Source organism: Necator americanus, chromosome II (genome assembly GCF_031761385.1).
Source record: "Necator americanus strain Aroian chromosome II, whole genome shotgun sequence".
Lineage (NCBI taxonomy): Eukaryota > Metazoa > Nematoda > Chromadorea > Rhabditida > Ancylostomatidae > Necator > Necator americanus.
In genome coordinates this window covers 15,064,435-15,082,272 of record NC_087372.1, presented here as the reverse complement: position 1 = coordinate 15,082,272, position 17,838 = coordinate 15,064,435, and the positions used below count along the sequence as shown (strand labels likewise).

At 40.4% G+C, this 17,838-nt stretch overlaps 4 protein-coding genes across 5 annotated transcripts; 2 read left to right on the top strand and 2 right to left on the bottom strand.

The window, feature by feature from the left end:
• Positions 1 to 862: 862 nt before the first annotated feature.
• On the top strand, positions 863 to 1,126 carry RB195_017914 (uncharacterized protein; the record flags this gene model as incomplete). The annotated part of the gene is made up of 1 exon (XM_064185109.1): positions 863 to 1,126. The coding sequence occupies one exon, from the start codon at positions 863 to 865 to the stop codon at positions 1,124 to 1,126; it is 264 nt and encodes an 87-aa protein (XP_064040990.1).
• Positions 1,127 to 3,962: 2,836 nt separating this feature from the next.
• On the top strand, positions 3,963 to 5,880 carry RB195_017913 (uncharacterized protein; the record flags this gene model as incomplete). The annotated part of the gene is made up of 3 exons (XM_064185108.1): positions 3,963 to 4,072; positions 5,702 to 5,773; positions 5,838 to 5,880. The coding sequence occupies 3 exons, from the start codon at positions 3,963 to 3,965 to the stop codon at positions 5,878 to 5,880; spliced, it is 225 nt and encodes a 74-aa protein (XP_064040989.1).
• A 6,739-nt stretch (positions 5,881 to 12,619) lies between these two features.
• RB195_017912 (uncharacterized protein) lies at positions 12,620 to 14,463 on the bottom strand (the record flags this gene model as incomplete). 2 transcript variants are annotated; one of them, XM_064185107.1, is made up of 2 exons in its annotated part: positions 12,620 to 14,051; positions 14,132 to 14,463. In XM_064185107.1, 2 exons carry the CDS (start codon positions 14,461 to 14,463, stop codon positions 12,620 to 12,622), a joined length of 1,764 nt encoding a protein of 587 aa, XP_064040987.1. The 2 variants fall into 2 exon arrangements, with proteins under 2 accessions (XP_064040987.1, XP_064040988.1); XM_064185106.1 differs by having other exon boundaries at positions 14,132 to 14,376.
• Positions 14,464 to 14,507: 44 nt separating this feature from the next.
• On the bottom strand, positions 14,508 to 15,056 carry RB195_017911 (uncharacterized protein; the record flags this gene model as incomplete). The annotated part of the gene is made up of 1 exon (XM_064185105.1): positions 14,508 to 15,056. The coding sequence occupies one exon, from the start codon at positions 15,054 to 15,056 to the stop codon at positions 14,508 to 14,510; it is 549 nt and encodes a 182-aa protein (XP_064040986.1).
• Between the last annotated feature and the right edge of the window lie 2,782 nt (positions 15,057 to 17,838).

The following is a 17,838-nucleotide window of genomic DNA, read 5'->3' as shown; positions in this document are numbered from 1 at the left end:
ATCTGAAGAAACGCCATACTTCCTATTTTTGCGCTAATGCCTTCCAATTGCGAAAAAGATGTACGCACTTCTTTCGCCAATTTTATAAAGAAGTTTTACAAAGAGCAGTGACGGTAGGGATTGTTTTAGGATTTGGAAAGAGCCGAAATTCAGAGAAGCTCTATGCAGCCTTTATTTCCAAAGTGCTCGTGAATCCTTTATTGGATACTTAGTACTGCTCATTCTACCAGTTTTAACACTAACTACCTTGACAGTTTATTGACTATTCTTATTATTGTTAAAGGTTATTAACGGAGAATGTAGTGCAGCGATCATTCGGCCGCTACTGCACTTTCAGGAGAGAATCCTTACAGCCCTTGATTAACCAGGCTCTCTGATGTCGAGAGATCGGTATCAAACTTTTCTGTGAGGGCAATACACTGACCTGGTATAGGCTGGCCACCGGAAGTCACCATTGGGCTGCACACGCGTTTACAAACCTTAAACGATGCCGAATTGAAGGCGAACGCGAATCCGAAAAGAATTGATTATTGTAGTTCCTCCTTTATCCCTTTCTTATCAAACTAGAAATCCCAAAATATCCGGCAAAATAGAAGATTTTAGGATGAAATGAGAGGTATGAGAGAAATTTAATGAAATTTGAAATTTGAAGAGAACCAGGTCATAAGCGAATAAATTGGGGTGAAATCTCTGTTATGAGAAGTAAACTACAGAAATTTACTGTACTAAGAATTAGGTTTTATTTCCATTAATAATTGATTGCCCCACCATCCTTAAGGATAGGGCAGCCTTTATTTACTTAAACTTACTTTCGAATTTCAGGTGATTTCTTCCCTTCTCTTTCTCCAAGAACTTGATCCGCATGGGTCTTTGTCAGCGATTATGTGCTCCGTTATCCGCAGCTACAGTACCGAAGTGTACGGTAGCGCGCGAGATCATCCTCTCCTCGTCCGCCACGATCTCTCGTCATGGATTGCTGAGATTCTCTGGTTGTCTCCAGCCAATGCGTGCTTTCTCGTCACCGGCGATCTTCGCTCACCGACTTGGCTACCGACTGTTGCGATTCGGTCGACTAATGACTGCGCACATGCTTTCAAATCGTCCTGGAACAGCTGTCGGTGCTTGACTCGCGCCTGGACAATAGGACTACTACAATAATACTCGCTTATGAGACGATTTTCGGGCGAGTAGCTTCCGCTGCGCTCTTCACCAGGCCGCCAAAAAAGCCCTGTGCGCCTCTCGAGACGAAAGCAGACGGTGGATTGGGGCGATGGACTGTTTCGCCAGCGGCACTTCTACATTGTCTTCTGGTTGTTTACGCGTTGACCTGGAGACGGCAACATCAAGGGGAATTACTCATCGAAAAGACGTTCGTAGCCATGAGTTATGGTCATGGAGTTTGTCCTTGCCGTCTCTCTTCAGGTGTTAAAAATAAGACAAACACTCGAAAATAGAAGAAAGACAAGGACAAAAGTAAAATTAAAAATCCTACTTAAAAATTTTCCTGCACCCATCTCCATTCGAGAATACTTTTTATGTTTGTTGCATTTATCATTTATTTATTTTATTATTATTATTTATTATTCATTTATTTATCGGAATTTCTGAATGATTAAAAAAAACCTTTGAAAACCTTTACTGTACAGTTTTCCACCAGAGCGATGTATTTGCCTCCTGTTAGAACGATTTCATTACATTTTAACCTTTTTCTTTGTTATTTCCCCTTATTTTAAAACAGTATCAGCATTAAACTTTGGAAAAACGACCAGATTATTAATTATTGTTCTTATCCTTTATCCTTTACTATTAATTCCTACTATGTTTACATAAATGTTACGAATTAATCAAGATTTATCAATTTGTGAGCTTGCACATATTCGCATGTAAATTTTCACACAGTAATGGATCATTGGATGACTATTTTCTGCCAAGATTTGATTTAAATAATGTATCTATGGGGAGACGTAGCTAAAACATCATTATTTCCATATTAGAAATGTAGACACAGACCAGATCGAGTTGCCCGCTCTCCATTTTTCGCCAGATCTGCTGAATTAGTTGAATAACCTCATTAATGATTGTTTGACTACGCGAAATTCGCTCCCATGCAGGAAATTTTTCAGTCAAAAAGAACAACTGCACTAAATTTACAGGAGAACCACCATTAAGCCATATCGAGATAAGAGTATCCTTGCAGACTTTCTCCATCCGCATGCTAAGCCTTTCACAACGCGAGATTAATTAGTGATGGGACGGTTTTTTGTTCGAAAAAAAGAAGTACGTATCTTTTATATTGTTGTTACTAAGTTAAAGCAGCGATACACCAAGACTCCCTCTTTTGTTTTCAATATTTTCGAAGATATCGAATTTTGAAAGTCACTGAGCAACATTATCTAGTCATCCCGCAAATAATGCGACGTGTGCAATTCTATAGATCAATTTTTCCCCGTTACTAATATCTGCATTCTTACCATGGGATGATAAAGCGTCCAAAAATGGATCAAGTAACTTTTAGTAGTTTTTTCCTTACTTTTAAGAAGTAAAATATTGACCTTTCGCTTCGGGAAAGGGGAATGAAGGTCTACCAGAAAGAGCGTCGGAGACTGTGGGAAATGAAGGAAACTACATATATATTAGATCGGAAAGAGTATGTTAATCTCATTTCTGATTTTTTTAGTTTGAAAAATAAACGGAATATGTTTGGAATTCTATTACTGCATTATTTATTATGGGCCATATTATCTATGAGATGGGGTAATACATCCAAGCTGTTGATGATAAGAACACCAAAAATTCAAGTGTAAAAATTCGAAGCTTGAAGATGATGGTTACATGTGGTGCTGATACCGACCGACCGCTTTTATGGCCGTGACCTACTCATAATAAATAATTTAGGGTTTGAACTCTATCTAAATGCATTAGTGGTAATAAAGAATACATCATTTTTCGAGAAAAAAATAGCATTGAGTTTTTTTTCACGCACCGTAAGTGAAAGTGCCTCCAGTGATTTCTAATAAATAATAGCCCTTTGGACCTTAATTTCTCTTCAATTCTGTTGTGTTTCGGTCGTTCTTCAACTTGACCTAATCGCAGTAATGAGGCTACGTAACAAAGAACACTTGTGCACACTTGAGAGAAGGAGTTCTTTTCACATTCCTTGCACTTCTCTTAAGTAGCTCCTGACTATCGTGTTATGAATTCATTAGATCACAGAGTAATGATTGAATTTAAATCTTCCTTATTTTTTAGAAATTAACAATTAAATAGTACAAATTAATTTATGCATTCAACTTTAAATCCAGTTTGTGTATAGGAATAGTTTAACGGCTGCAGAATAGAGGCGAAAAAAGAAGAACAATGCTTTTCAGTGCCTTTGTTAAATGCTATTCACATATATACCTAGCTTTTCACGTGTTTCTAAAGTTAGTCAGCACTTCACAAAAGAAAACCATACATACGGAGACTCACTTGCAGAAGAAAAGGATTACTCTCGGATAATGCTTCTGTCACACCTTTCCACTAGGCTTAATTTGACTGCTCATTCATTGCATTCCTTCTGTTATTATCAGCTGTCTTGATACAAATGAACGACCAATACTTCAAGAATAATTTTAATTATAAACCATAAGAGTGTCTAGCAGTTAGCAACCAGCATTGATTTCAGTCTAAAAACGGAACATCTATTTTGTCTGGCCTATTGTTTTTGAAGTGTTTCCTTTCTTTTGAATGTCATATAGGTTAACCTGTTGTGGTATCTTTTTGTTTATCCGGCAAATATGTTTGAAAAAAATCATGCAGTTGGCTAATTTTTTTCGAAGCGTTTTGGTCTGAAATTCATAGAATTTCATGAACAAATTTCTACTGCTGAATAACTTTCGGTTTTTTAACCAGTGGTCGAGCCAGCACAGCTTTGCCTTTTTTGCATTGTCATAGCAGTTATAGATATCTCCTGCTTCTTCCGAATGGACAGGTTGCACGTTCTCCTCGGACATCGATCACGGCATCCCGGTTGGAAACGGTTCAAAGTTACCATAACCATGGGTTTGTGGTTATTGCCTATTTATGATGATGGGTAATTCTCATGTACTACAAAAGCAGCCAAAAGCCGATCATTTTCGATGGAAGAAACAGAAAACATGTTCTTCTGATCGTTGCCGCTACGTACCCGATAATAAACCGGGTATTTGATTTTGCAATGAGAACTTGTGACATGCGACACATTACGTATGTGAAAGTTCTGCAGCGTTTTTTGCAAACAGCAAGAAGGGGACAGCGGGAAAACTGCCCATTCTGACACTAGTGTCTACCATCCTCACCCAAAAAGTCATTCGAGTGCTGGGAAAAATGAAAGAATTAGAAGAGGGAGGTTTTTGAGTCAGTTCGATTTCATCAGCATTTATCAGGCACTTTTTCTGATGTTTGACCCACACTGATTCTTTGACCCGACCTTTAAATTCACATTTGAAGAATAGAATGTGATAAATAGGCTAAAGACAATCGATTTTTCATTTCAGGGAAGTCGATCCAGTAACCTTTCGTTTTTTTTTTGGCCTTGTTCCTGGTTTAACGAATAATTCCTTCTATATATGATATTTAGAGCAATCCTCACTTTTATGATTCTTTTAATTTTTTTTTAATTTCCTCTCTGAAAATGTAGATGGATTTAGGGTACCGCATCGAAAACAACGCTTTCCATATCTTATTCAGTACAAGATTCAAAATAATAACATCACAAGTTAATTACCTTCTAAGACGAATCAATTGACTTATAATGTACTGCATCTATTTCACATTGGTTGTAAATGGAAAACGGAAAACGGAAAACGGAACATGCACGGAATGCAATATGTACCTCGCTGAATTTGAAAAAAATAACGGATTTGTCATTATGTCGCCCTTCAAATCAACGATTAAATTTTCTCCAAAATGTTTACGTTAAAAAAATCGTTTCGCAAAATCGCTTTTGTGCTCCACAGTAGTTTTGAGAAAAATTCATATTTCACCGAAATCCTCCCAATTTTTTATTACATGAGCATGTAATAGTCTTCCTAAAATCATTTGACAACACTTTTTCTTCATACTTTGTAAATATATACCGATAACCTCACTTGAAACCATGAATTCATAGAAAAATATATTTCGGAATGATACTGGGTTCCTCTAGCACAGCGGTTTTCAGGAAGGAGACAAGCTCTTTGTTGATATCCTGATGATGATATTGGTTGCAATCTATTGCAAAGTTGCATTATTCAGATAAACAGGAAAATATTTGGAAATTCTTAACACACTTTTTTACTCCGGGGAAATAGTTTGCCGATAACGACACCGTAATTACGGTATTTGTATGTTTTATTAAGAAAAACGACAAAAAACACAGCTATATGACAGAAGACGCTTTCGTAGACATTCCGATGCAGATAATAGTGCACTGAATGTCAGAGAATTTCTAAGAATCATCGTTTTCCCGGGGACCAACTTTTGTAGTTTTTATAAAGAAAATTCTCTAAATTCCATGCGAAATCGAATTTTTTATTTCAGGAAATTTTAACTAAGCTGCATGGATGCTTTGTTGAGAAGGAACACTTAATTTGTTTGATCGGATAATCGTTTTTTTGGAATTCGCCTTCAAAATTGAGGGGTTTCGATTTTGAATGATTGAGCGTTTTCAGCGAACGACATGGCGCCAACGGGTTTTTCCCAGTCTGAACACTGAAAACAGTTCGGAAAATCCTGACAGAGCGACATTCATTGGAAGCGGAGAAAAACAGCGATCGTAAGTCGTTTTAACGTGTTGTTCTGCAAACGTAAATTGACACAAATAATGTATTTTTGTGCAGCGGACGCTCCGCAGGAAATGCACTCGCATCAGCTGACTGCTGATGTTCGCGGGCAACCGCAAACGCTTCAATGATCAACACTGCATCGGAATGGCGAGAATTAAGGAATGTAAAAAGGACGTCTCTGGAGAAAATGAAAAGTAGTTCATTAATAACAATGAACAATTATTATCGTTACTAATTTTGATAGGCAAAAATATTTTTTTAGGTCTAGTGCAGTAAGAATTAAGAGAATTTATGCATAAAATTTAAAGAACAGCAGACAATTCCAAAGGTGCAATCATCTTGACGCAGTGGTAAGAGGTTCGGCTGTGGTTGTGCGGTCGACGGTTCGATTCTACCGCAGGCCAACTAAGCCTTTCATTTCTCCGAAGTCGATAAAGTGGTATTAAACCGATCTGGAAAGGTGGAAACAGTGACCATCTGACAATTTATAAAGTTTCAGCCTATGTTTACTCTGAAGTAACTTAGGAGAGGTTTTTTGATGCTGTAAAGCGTCGTACGTCCATTGTGTTGCACAGATAGTGGCGATTGTTTCCATTTGAGGTCAATTGAACGATGGGATTACCCAAATCGTCAACACAATCAATTCGATGTGGATCATTGATTTTGTTGCTCTCCAAGGACAATCACAAAACGAATCATCCGGGGAAAGATTCCGGAAACTAAGGGAATCGGTCGTCACAGGAAACCAGTGCAGAACAGTGGAACTTCGTAGCTCTGTGATTTCTAGGCTAGGAGTAACCCAGGAGGTTTCGCTGTGATCTTTAGTGAATGCTACTGCGAAAGACAATCTCGTTCACCGGTGTTAAGGTTTCAGTGCGACAAACCAAGTAGATCCCTAGAATTCCCATTGTAGATGTTTTCTAAGAACTTGTAGAAGAAAATTTGTTTTCTAAGAAATCGTAGAAAATAAATGATTTCTCAACGAAACCATCTTTGAGTGAGATTTCTGGCAGATGCCTAACAGTTTTTGAAAAATAGGAAGAAAATTTGTTACAAGTAACGTCAGTTCCACACCCACTGTGTGCTTTCTGGAGTGTATGTTCCTCTGTAACACATGTGGATAATAATTTTTGTGGCTGAGAATCGTCATGTAAGAACCATCCCCTCTATTAATAAAATTAAGACTAAAATGTTATTCAACTTTACGAAAAATAGTGGCTGAATTCGTTAAAATATCCCCGACATAAATAACACGAACAAATCCTTTTGCGTCACTGAATAACCTCATTTGTGGTCACTTCCATGAGAGGTTGGTTGCTTCAGTTAGTAAATATTAGCTTTTTATAATATCAGTTCCTGTCCACAGCAAGAAAAATGCCTCTCTATCTGAGTTTGTTGATATCATGCAATATTTCAAGTTGGCCTATGTCCAGGGAGATCTCACAGTTGTTCCTCAAAATTTTAGTGCAGATAAAAACCTCAACTACAGTTGTGTCTTTAACTTAGACTAACTTTTATTAACTACGTTGATTATCATCTTAATATCATCCTAAAATCTTCTCCCACATTTTGAGTTCTATGCGTTATTTTGTTTCTTCTTGCAAGTTCCAAGTTTTTTTTCAAATTTACTGTTTTCCTCGAAGCTTAACTTATCGTCTGCACACTCCATTCTGGATATAAATAAGCGACGCATAGGAGAAGTTTGTCAGCAAATGATGTCTTCTAGAGCACTTCTTCGGGAATTGCCCAAAACGTTTTTATCTGAGGATTTGGAACAACATTTCTGCACGAAATGAGTGCAGGCGGCACTGAATGTGCGGTACACGACGGCGCAGAGAGTTTTTCCTCCTTCTTCAGGACACACATATTGCCGTTATCAGCTGATAACACGTCCGAGCTGACGCCATCGTCGCAAACACGTCGTGGCTGCTGTGCTGAAGTGTACAGTATTTTTCGGCAGCGTACGTTTCGATAAGAAAGTGAGAACTGAGAAGAAGAACGGAAAGGAAAGAGAGAACAGTGAAATGCAGGGGAATTTGCAGCAGCTTGAACGATGCAACGAACTCACGTGATTTGCACGTGCATGAATGGGTACAGCCGGGTAAATCTACACAAATATGTATGAGCAACACTGCATATCTGTTTAACTGAGAGAATTCAACTACTACAGTATGTCTAAGTCATTTATGTCAGAAATCCACGGTTGGTTCAAAAAATTGCTGTAAAAAAGGGGAAAAAAGAAAACAGACGCAGAATTTGAAAGTGTAATTGCGGAAGATTTAAAAAGTTCCAAAGCAAAGTTTAGTTATTACGGAGAAACAACGTGACAAAACAGAATAACATCGACACCTTCTGGAACTACAACGGATTATTTTCACAGCAGATTATTAATGATTTATAACAAATTGCGCTTTTTTAAAGAGGGGAACATGGAAGTTTTCCTAGAGTAGAAATCGAAGCAGATTGTCTGTAGTCTGAAACTGTGATTTACTCAAAATTTGTTGTGCCGTGCAGGATTCATACTATCAAATAAACATGAAAAGCGAGCATAAAAATTTCTGGAGAACGCACAATTCATCCCACAATTTCCGATATTGGTCCCGAAGAAGGAGAAAATCGTCAAAGTATTTGTCTGACAGAAACCACAACAAACTCGCGTTCCAGCAACATATCAGCGACAAGCCATAAATGAAACCATGCTGCAAACAAATTAATCCAAAAATTCAAAAAATAAAATAAAATTCAAATCTGTCTACATCGATTGTCGAGAACCAACGTACTCGGAAAGCAGTTTTTGGGAAATTTCATCCAATTACGTCAATTTTATTGAATGATTAAAGGCATCTCTCCACGAATCTGAGGTGGTACGGATTTCAGGTGGAGCATTCATAACGGCATCGTAGCTTATGGAGAGAAGGGTGATTCCGTCCATTTCTTCCTAATTGCCGTAAAAAACGGCTCGGAAGAATCGGCTTGAGGCGTTCTAGCGCACTATTTTCTATAGGGAGTTCGACGCACCAGCCCTGTGCAGCGCCGTATCTTCCAGGCCGTTTTCTACGGCAATAAGGAAGAAATGGACGGAATCATCCCCCTCTCCATAGTCTCCCATCCCGTATACGAATACTCCACCTGAAATCTGCACCACCTCAGATTCGTGGGGTGATGCCTTTAAACAAATATTTCACTTCCGATTTCAGCATACGTAGATCCGAACACGCTCACACCGACAAAAAAAATTGTTGATGTTAAAAAAAACAAAACAGCTCCATACAAGGATTTACAAGGGGACATCTGGAAATAAGATGACGAGTGAACAACGCAAAAACTACTTGAAACACACAACTCTTTTTAGTACGCGATCCTCCACTTTCGCAACGGGACCTCACACAATGAAACCAATACCCTCTAAAGTCGCTGGAATTGAAATAAAAGGCTGACCAATCTATTTTCGCAAAAAAGAAAGATTACTCAATGCTGGATAAGGAAGTTGCTGATATCTGGGAACAGGAAATTTGTTCAAACATCTAAGTAGAAACCTAATCTAAGTTTCTAATGTAGCTATGGAGATAACCCTTTAAGACACAATCAGAGAAATGCAAAACATTGAAAATTTCGGTTTGAAGCGAAAAAAAAATGGCTTCACAAGAAATCATGGCAAATGATTGGTAGGTCTGACCTGGGATTCATCATGAGGGAATTCACACCTGTTCTTCCAAGCGTTCTGTCTTTTATCACTCTTATGACTTCCTAACAGTAGCAGATTGTCCTATTCGTGACACAACGTCTAAGAATCGTGGAATCGGAAAATTCTAATATCAGATGGAAGGCTGATATTTGAGTACTAAAACTTTATGGTGAATTACAGTTTATGGTGAATTTCCGATCGATGCCAAGATAAACCAATCCAAGCAGCATTGTCAGCCATATCCCATGAATACAAAAGAAATCCTAGATTTTTGATCCAACATACATCTTGCCAATGAAATTGCTATTCCACGCTGATCACTCATATTTGTTGTCAGGAAAAAGCTCAAAATATTAGTATTGGACATGACTTTTCAGCATTTACCATTCAAACGGCAACGAAAAATCTGCTTAAATCTGCTTCTTTAAGAATCTGTTGCGTTGTTGTTGAGGTCTAGGAGAGAGGATGACTAAGAAAAAATCTCTTCAAAAGGACCGGATTCTTTCAACTGTAAAAAAATTGTTTTTGCCTCCTTTGTACAGCCTTCAATTTGCGAGGAAGACAATAAATTTGACCTGAGAAGCAAGGTTCTGTTTTAAAAACCTTCAAGCGATGGATTTCTATGCTAGCGCTATGACTAACCTAATCTAGATTTTAAGGAACAAGAGCCTTATAATAGGAGAGAAGACCTAGGTGAAGAGATATAAATAATATACATGTAAATAAAATATAAATGCAACCAATCTCCAAGTCCTCTCTTCTTGAAACCTCGGCATTTGAGAGTGTATTTATGTTTTCTTGTTATGACAACGAGGTTTAGGTGAAACTTTTTTATTGGCCTGACGTTTCGACAAACTCGTCTTTTTCAAAGGCCTGAAAATGGTTCGAGGTCTTTGATACCAGGCATATCTCATCAAACTCCTCCTCTCTCCTCGCCAACCCTCGATATTGTTCCAAGTACACCACGCAAGACCTTAAAAGGAAAACAACTGACCAGTTTCACCGACTAGCAGGTTTAGTAAACCACCGCGTTCTTAAAGATTGTCACCAAGGCGAATGAGATCTACGCGCTGTGCAGTATTTTTAAGTACTGGAACGCCATTTATATTGGAGAAACTGGAAGGATGCTGAACGTGCGTATCAAGGAACATTTAGCTGCTAAAAGGAGAGCGAGTTCGATGACAACGTTAGGGCGCCACAAAAATGATAAGCATGATGGAAATGAGTTTGAAGTGAAATGTACGATATTAGCCCACGAAAAAGAAATATCTGCTAGGAAGGCATTGGAAGTATTCTGGATTTCAGTCAGGAATCCGTCCATGAATAACAAAAATGAGTGCTTATCAATTACCAATGACTTCTTGCCGTTCTTCACACTCTATAAGATTGCCCCACATGCAGTTCCTTAACGTTATCCAAACACCGGTACTTAGGGATACTGCACAGCGCGTAGATCTCATTCGCCTTGGTGACAATCTTAAAGAACCCGGTGGTTTGCCAACCCCGTTAGTTGGTGAAACTGGTCAGTTGTTTTCCTTTTAAGGTCTTGCGTGGTGTACTTGGAACAATATCGAGGCTTGGCGAGGAGAGAGGAGGAGTTTGATGGGATATGCATGGAATCAAAGACCTCGAACCATTTTCAGGCCTTTGAAAAAGACGAGTTTGTCGAAACGTCAGGCCAATAAAAAAGTTTCACCTAAACCTCGTTGGCATAACAAAAAAAACATAAATAAATACAACCATAATGGTAAGTATAAAGACAAATATAAATGCAAATAAGCAATATAAGATTGCGCTACGTTTCAGGAGTATCACGAATATAGTGGTTCGTACAACTATTCGTAAGATTAGCTACCACCTCATTGAGCGTTGGTCTCTAGGCGCTAGTTTTAACTTCATTCTACTGAAATAGGCTTCCATATAAAGCAAAACTGGGGTACTTCTCTTCCTGTTTCTTTACTACTAGCGCAGTATTTGGTGGGAATGGTATTGACCCTCGATATTGTACATCTCCAAAGATTTCCAGAATCACTGGCGATGCTGTAGCCCTCCTAATAAATTATCTGGCTATACAAGGAAGGCTTTCTTCGATTGAATGATCGATGATACTGGAGGAAAAATGTGGTCTTGTGCAGGTAAAATTAGTTGCGTGACTAATGGGTTGGAGCCAGCGGTCGGTTGTTGTCATCAGAATATTTCATCGGTTCACTACGGAACAGCTGAAATGTTCCACGACCGCATTCGGGAGCATCAGGCCATGTCATGCTAAAACTATGTCTTCACCTCAAAAATTCTTCGTAAATGAGGTTTTTCGACCACTTACATTCAAATTACATATGTATTTTTTGTGTCTACAAATAGGCCATGCTGTCTAAACAAAAATGTTTATAAATTGCAATTTTGCACACGTATGACTCAAAATCGCATTAGAAAAAATTTCTACTGGCTTCAAGTACATGATTTCTTACTAGTCAAGCATGTGGATGTTTCCACCCAGGATTTGTTCATTTTTCTTTTTGCATCTATCGAAGAATTATCTTCTATTTACTGGATTTAAAGTGTGGAAACCACATTTTTTCGCTCGAATATTTCCTTGAAAAGATATTAAGTATTTGACTGTTTTCCTCTGAGATATAACGATGCTCAACACTAAGACTCATAGCAGTACCAACCGATTAACTTTTAAAAAAGTGTTAGGTTTATTTTAACAAAGGTAACCTCCTGTTATGAAGGGATGCACTTGACAAAAATACCTACGGTAATTATTTTAATAATTTATTCCTTCCGTATTCCAGCTTAATCCATTTTCATATTTCTTCCTATTCTTATTTTGTGCATATAATTTTATTACTTTTCGTACGGTGCTCTCTATTTTCTTACCCTTTGAAACATACTTTGTTCTCGTTTCTCAATGTACAGCTACATTTGTGCAAGGGAAGTTAAAAACAAAGTGGTACCGAAAACCGTGTAGTAAGAACATTCTAATTCATTATCATTCGGCGCATCCCAAGAAAACCAAAAAATCTGTCATTAAAAATATGTTTAAGACAGCCGCAGCGGTTTCTCCGGAGGCTCAAAGGCGCATTGCTTCCCTAAACATGGCTAACCATATTACTCACTCTAATGGGTACCCGGGAAAAGTTCACCCATTCTAAATGGAATCGCATCCGTAAAGGGCAACAGGACGCATAACCGTCCTGTAGATCTTTGACTTCAGTCGAACAAGGTCTTTCTTGTCGCACAGTACGCCTGTTGCCATTTTCCATTTCATCCATGCCGCATTAACACGTGCTCGACCTTCTTGATCAATGTCGCCTGTGGAAGTCACTTTGGATCCAAGGTACTTGAAACAGTTCACCTTGTTCAATTCGGTGCCATCGACACGAATTGAACCATCCTCTATCCTTGGTCTGCACTCCATGTACTCAGTTTTTGATGTGTTGAGGCGCAATCCATATTTCTGCAGCCGATCCTTCCAAGACTGTACTTGTTTCTGAAGATCACCTCGAGACTCCGACGCGAGCGAGCAACGCACATCATCGGCAAAGAGTAGAGTCCACGGGTGCTGCTTCTGGATTTCGTTCGTTATCGTGTCCATGCACAGTATGAACAGCAGGTGTGAGAGGGATGAACCCTGGTGAACCCCTACTTGTCCAGGGAATGGCCTGCTTGTTCCAGCAGCACATCGGACAACGCTGGTAGGCTTCGCATAAAGTAGCTTTGTCCACCGCACATATTCTTCTGGTACTCTATGCGACCTCATGTACATCCATAACAGCTCATGTGGGACACGGTCGAAAGCTTTCTCGAGATCGAGAAAAGCAAGATGCACACTGCGGTTCTTCTCTTGATGTTTCTCCAGAAGGATACGGACAGCATGGATAGCATCTATAGTGCTGCAGTCCTTCAAGAAACCGCACTGGTTGAGTGAAACGCTGACAATTTTCCTCAGACGAGCCTCCAGGACATGCTCAAAAACCTTCATCGTATGGCACAGCAGTCGTATAGGCCTGTACAAAGTGCAGTCAGCAATGTCTCCTTTCCCTTTCCAGACAGGCACGGTCACGGAAGTTTGCCAAACGTCTGGAGTCCGTCCTTCTGCAACGATCTTGTTAAATAGAGTTGCGAGCCGCACGGACCCTCGATCTCCTAGCAGCTTCCAGACATCAGCAGGTATGTCATCAGGACCGGTTGCCTTGTTAGACTTCATTTTTGCGAGGGCAGCACTGACTTCGACGGCAGTAATTGGTAGAACAGGACCCTCGACGCTGGGAACAGTTGGGATCGGAGGATGACAGAACTCTTCGTTACACAAGTGGTTGTAGTACTCTCGCCACCTCTCCGGGATCTGACCAGGGCGGCGCAGAACGGCTCCATCAGCTCCCTTAACGATATTGGTGTGTTCTATATCCAACGTTGAGCGATGTCGCGCTCTGACTAAACGATACACTGCCCGCTCGCCTTCTCTGGTATCAAGTATGTCGTACACAACCTTGTAGCGGTCCGACTTCGCCTTGGAGACTGCCTTCTTAGCCTCCCTCTTCGCCGCTAGGTAAGCACCCCGATCTTCAGGCTGACGTGTCCTAGAGTTCGTGTCTCTCACCAGAGCTTATACTTGGACTTCTTCTCACGAATTGCCGCCTAAACTTCCTCGTTCCAAAACCACGTAGCTTTTTGTACTTTGGGCTTACCTAGAGTCGTCTTTCCCAGAGTGTTCTCCGCGGTCAAGCGTATAACGCTGGAGGTAGACGACCACATTTCCTCCACACTACGAGTAGGGTGGGGAAGTGCAGATGGAGCCACGGACACAAAAAATATCTCTTCTCGATCTTTCAGATTCCACCATTTGATGCGCTCTGTTTCAGTCCTTGGATGTCTCTTCCCTGGGCGGGAGATTTTCAAGTCCATAACGAGCAAATGGTGTGGGGCAACGACATGGTCTGTAGGGATGACTTTTGAATCCTGCAGAAGTCGGCGATCTCGTCGGCGTAACATCCAGAAATCTATTTGTGTTTCACGACCGCCGCTGGTGTACGTGATCAAATGCGACTTTCTTTTCCGATACTGCGTTTAGCAATAATCAAGTCACTTGCAACAGCATACTCCAGGATTCGCAACCCGTCGTCGTTGCCAGCTCCAAACCCGTATCCACCAGGACAACTCTCGAACCCGTCTTTCCGAGAACCGACATGTCCGTTGAAGCCTCTTCCGATTAGAAGTACTTCTTCGCCTTCCAGGGATTGGACGTACTGCTCCAGATTTTCCCAAAAGCACGCCTTCTCTTCTTCACTACAACCCATCTGTGGCGCATAAGCAGATACGACTCGCAATTCCACTTCTCCTGTATTTGATGTGCCGTGGTCGATGAGCTTGTAGCCATCGCCTAATTCCCTTGACTTGGAGCCTTTCCAGCGAGTCTCCTGTACACAACATATGTCAACACGGCGTTTTCTGAGACTGTCTGCCAGTTCACGACTTTTTCCAGTGAACGTCCCAACGTTAAGTGTTGCCAAGCGCACTGGATGTTGCTGGCGATGGCGGACTAACTTCTTTGACCGGCTCCGTCCTCTAGCTGGTAGCCCTCGCATATTTGCCACATTGCCCGGGCGAGGACATCGCGTCGATGCGCGTCGCTTCTAGGGTACGCCCTAGCTTCTGAAGAACACATAGTAGATATTAGCAGTATGACGCGACGGGGGTGTTGTCCTCGGTCGGCTTGTCGCACTAGCAAGCTATCAGCCTGGCACTGGAATCGTCGTACTACCCCCTCACTTAGCTAGCCTGTAGCCTTGGCCCAAGGACCGGGCTACTAGCCGGACACCTTTGTGGCATGGTTGAACCTGCCGAGACGAAGTCTCCCCACCATAGCTGCCCGACGGCCAGGGCCACCGCTTTGAGGCGTGAGGTAGGATTTGCAGCAGTGTCGGGAGTCCTCTATCTGATCAAATGTCAGTAATGCGGGGCTGTGTACATTGGCGAAGCAGGAAGAGCACTATCTAACCGAGTTAGTAAGCCTCTGGATGGGTTCATAAACTCAAAACTATCAACCCTTCAGATACTCATCGCAGACAATGTCATGACAAGAACCCTTCCAGGATAGCAGTCACGATCTTGACACGCGATCCAAATGTTCTGGTGCGAATAACATTGGAAACGTTTCATACGGCAGCTAAAAGTCCAATCTTGAGAGGAGAGTGCATCGCGGTTACCAACGTGCTGACACCGTATCTCAAAACCTTTGCAGGTTTTGGCCCACGAGGTCAAATGCAATGGGCGTCGTTATTAGTTGCTACTAGTGGCGCACTAACAGCTCTAACAATAGGTGGTGCATGCTAACATCACAGTTTATGGCCGTCATTGTTAGCACCATTCTGGTCTGCTACTCAGAAGCTACCGGTGAGTAATCTGTTTCCCGAGTGATGTTTTGTGGGGTGACAGGGCGACTGAGAGATGGATTGTACATGACTTGATTTTCTAGGGTCTGAAGCAGGCGGCGACACCGAAACGTTAGGCAGAACAAAGATCGATAACAATCTCGGTTCTGCTCAAGAAAATAGTACCTACATATTATATTGTTTTATACTTCCCCCGAATCAGGACCACCACCAGCTTGTGCGGATTGCGCGACGTCTGCTGTGCCGTGTTGCTCCGAATAATTGCGCTACTCGTCTGGCCAGTTAGTGCCATATGGGAATTTTTTCTATCAGGCCATCAACTATGGCCCCGGACAGCCGTACTTCACACATTCTCCTCGTCTCAGTCTACCATATCATCTTTTGTCTTCATCTTTGGAAGAGTCTAGAAAATTTGCAAAAGAAAAACACAAACACGCATAAAAGAGTATTATGTATGTCTTTACATATGCAAATTAGCGAAAATGTTCAGCTTTATTATATTACTAAGCTAATAACCTTATTAATTAGATTAACCTTACTCAACTAACTAGGTTCTTTTTGAAATTTGCTGCCTTTTTCTTCTAAGAAAACACCTGCAATCTTCAAACAGCTGCGAATGAACCTCAAACCAATGTATTTTTTGGTCGAGACACTGAACAGTGCTGAATTTGATAATTTAATTAGTTGAATAGAACTATTTAGTGTAAATACTACGATATTTTTATGTTATTTACTCACTCTTTTGCATATTTATATACTGCATTATTTCACCACATAATAAATAATAAATGACCTTAATAGTACGAAAAATAGGAGCTTCTTACGAGATATAGGAATACTGTAACATTCACATGTAGCCAGGTTAGGGTTCAAGAAAAAAAAATAATTCCAACAAAAATGATAGTTTTAATGTTTAGGAAAATTGTTTCAAAGGTTTCTAATCTTTTGGTTCCGATAGGCCACCATTACATGGTTCTTCAAGGAAAAAGACTGAAGGGTCGAACTTCCAACTCATTGCTACCTCATCGAGAAATAGGAAAATCCACGCGTGTTCATTCAAGAGGAATATTTCATGCAGAAATTGTTTATATGTATATTCTATAGAAAAAAGGTTAGGTTTTCTAAACAATCTACTTTTTTAACGCCCACAATCCTTTTTTTTAAACCTGAAACTGCTTACTTGTTAGCTTATTACGGTCAGAATAATAAATACTTACTAACTATAAATATCTGCCATAGCTCGAAATAGTTCCTTAGGTTTAACCCTTTCACGCTTATGACATACAGTATATCCTAAGCGTGAAGAGCTTGAACTTAAATATTCAAGGATTCCTGTGGGAGAAACGGCTTTGAAAAGCTAACGAATGAATGTTTCCGATCAGTGCTTGCAACCTTTGCGCGTTCTCCGGAAAGAATTGCTGGCACAAAAACTTTTCTACGTCGGAGGCGAACTACGCTTTCTCATAAATTTTACTAGTGGGACCGCTGTATCCTAGATACTGTTCTTCTGTGGATATTTGTGTCCCATTAGTGGTATAGGCTGCCATGCTAAAAAAAAAATTAATCTGTTGTTTCTATTAGGTTTCAGTCAAAGCTAAATTGTTGATTAATTTCAGTCTAAGCTAAATTGTTGATTAACGATCGTAGGACAAAACATTTGAGGAGCATTTGAGATACCGACTGCTGGTGGTCCAAGCTATCCTAATTTATCACCTTAATGAATTGAATTATTAAGAGCGCTCTGTGCTACACACAAGACGTGAATGTGGTTTCATGAAGGCCCTCCACAGGAGGCGAGCCGAAGAGCCAAGTCTCTTGACGCGCAGTCCGAAGACCTGCGCGGGGCTCCGTCAACAAGGAACTCGTCTCGCTTCTTAACAAAAAAAAATCGTGCGGAAAAGTGTGAAGCTTTGAAACGATTCCCTGACCGCGGGAAGTTAATCAAACGCAGTATGTGACAAATCATCGCTCGTTA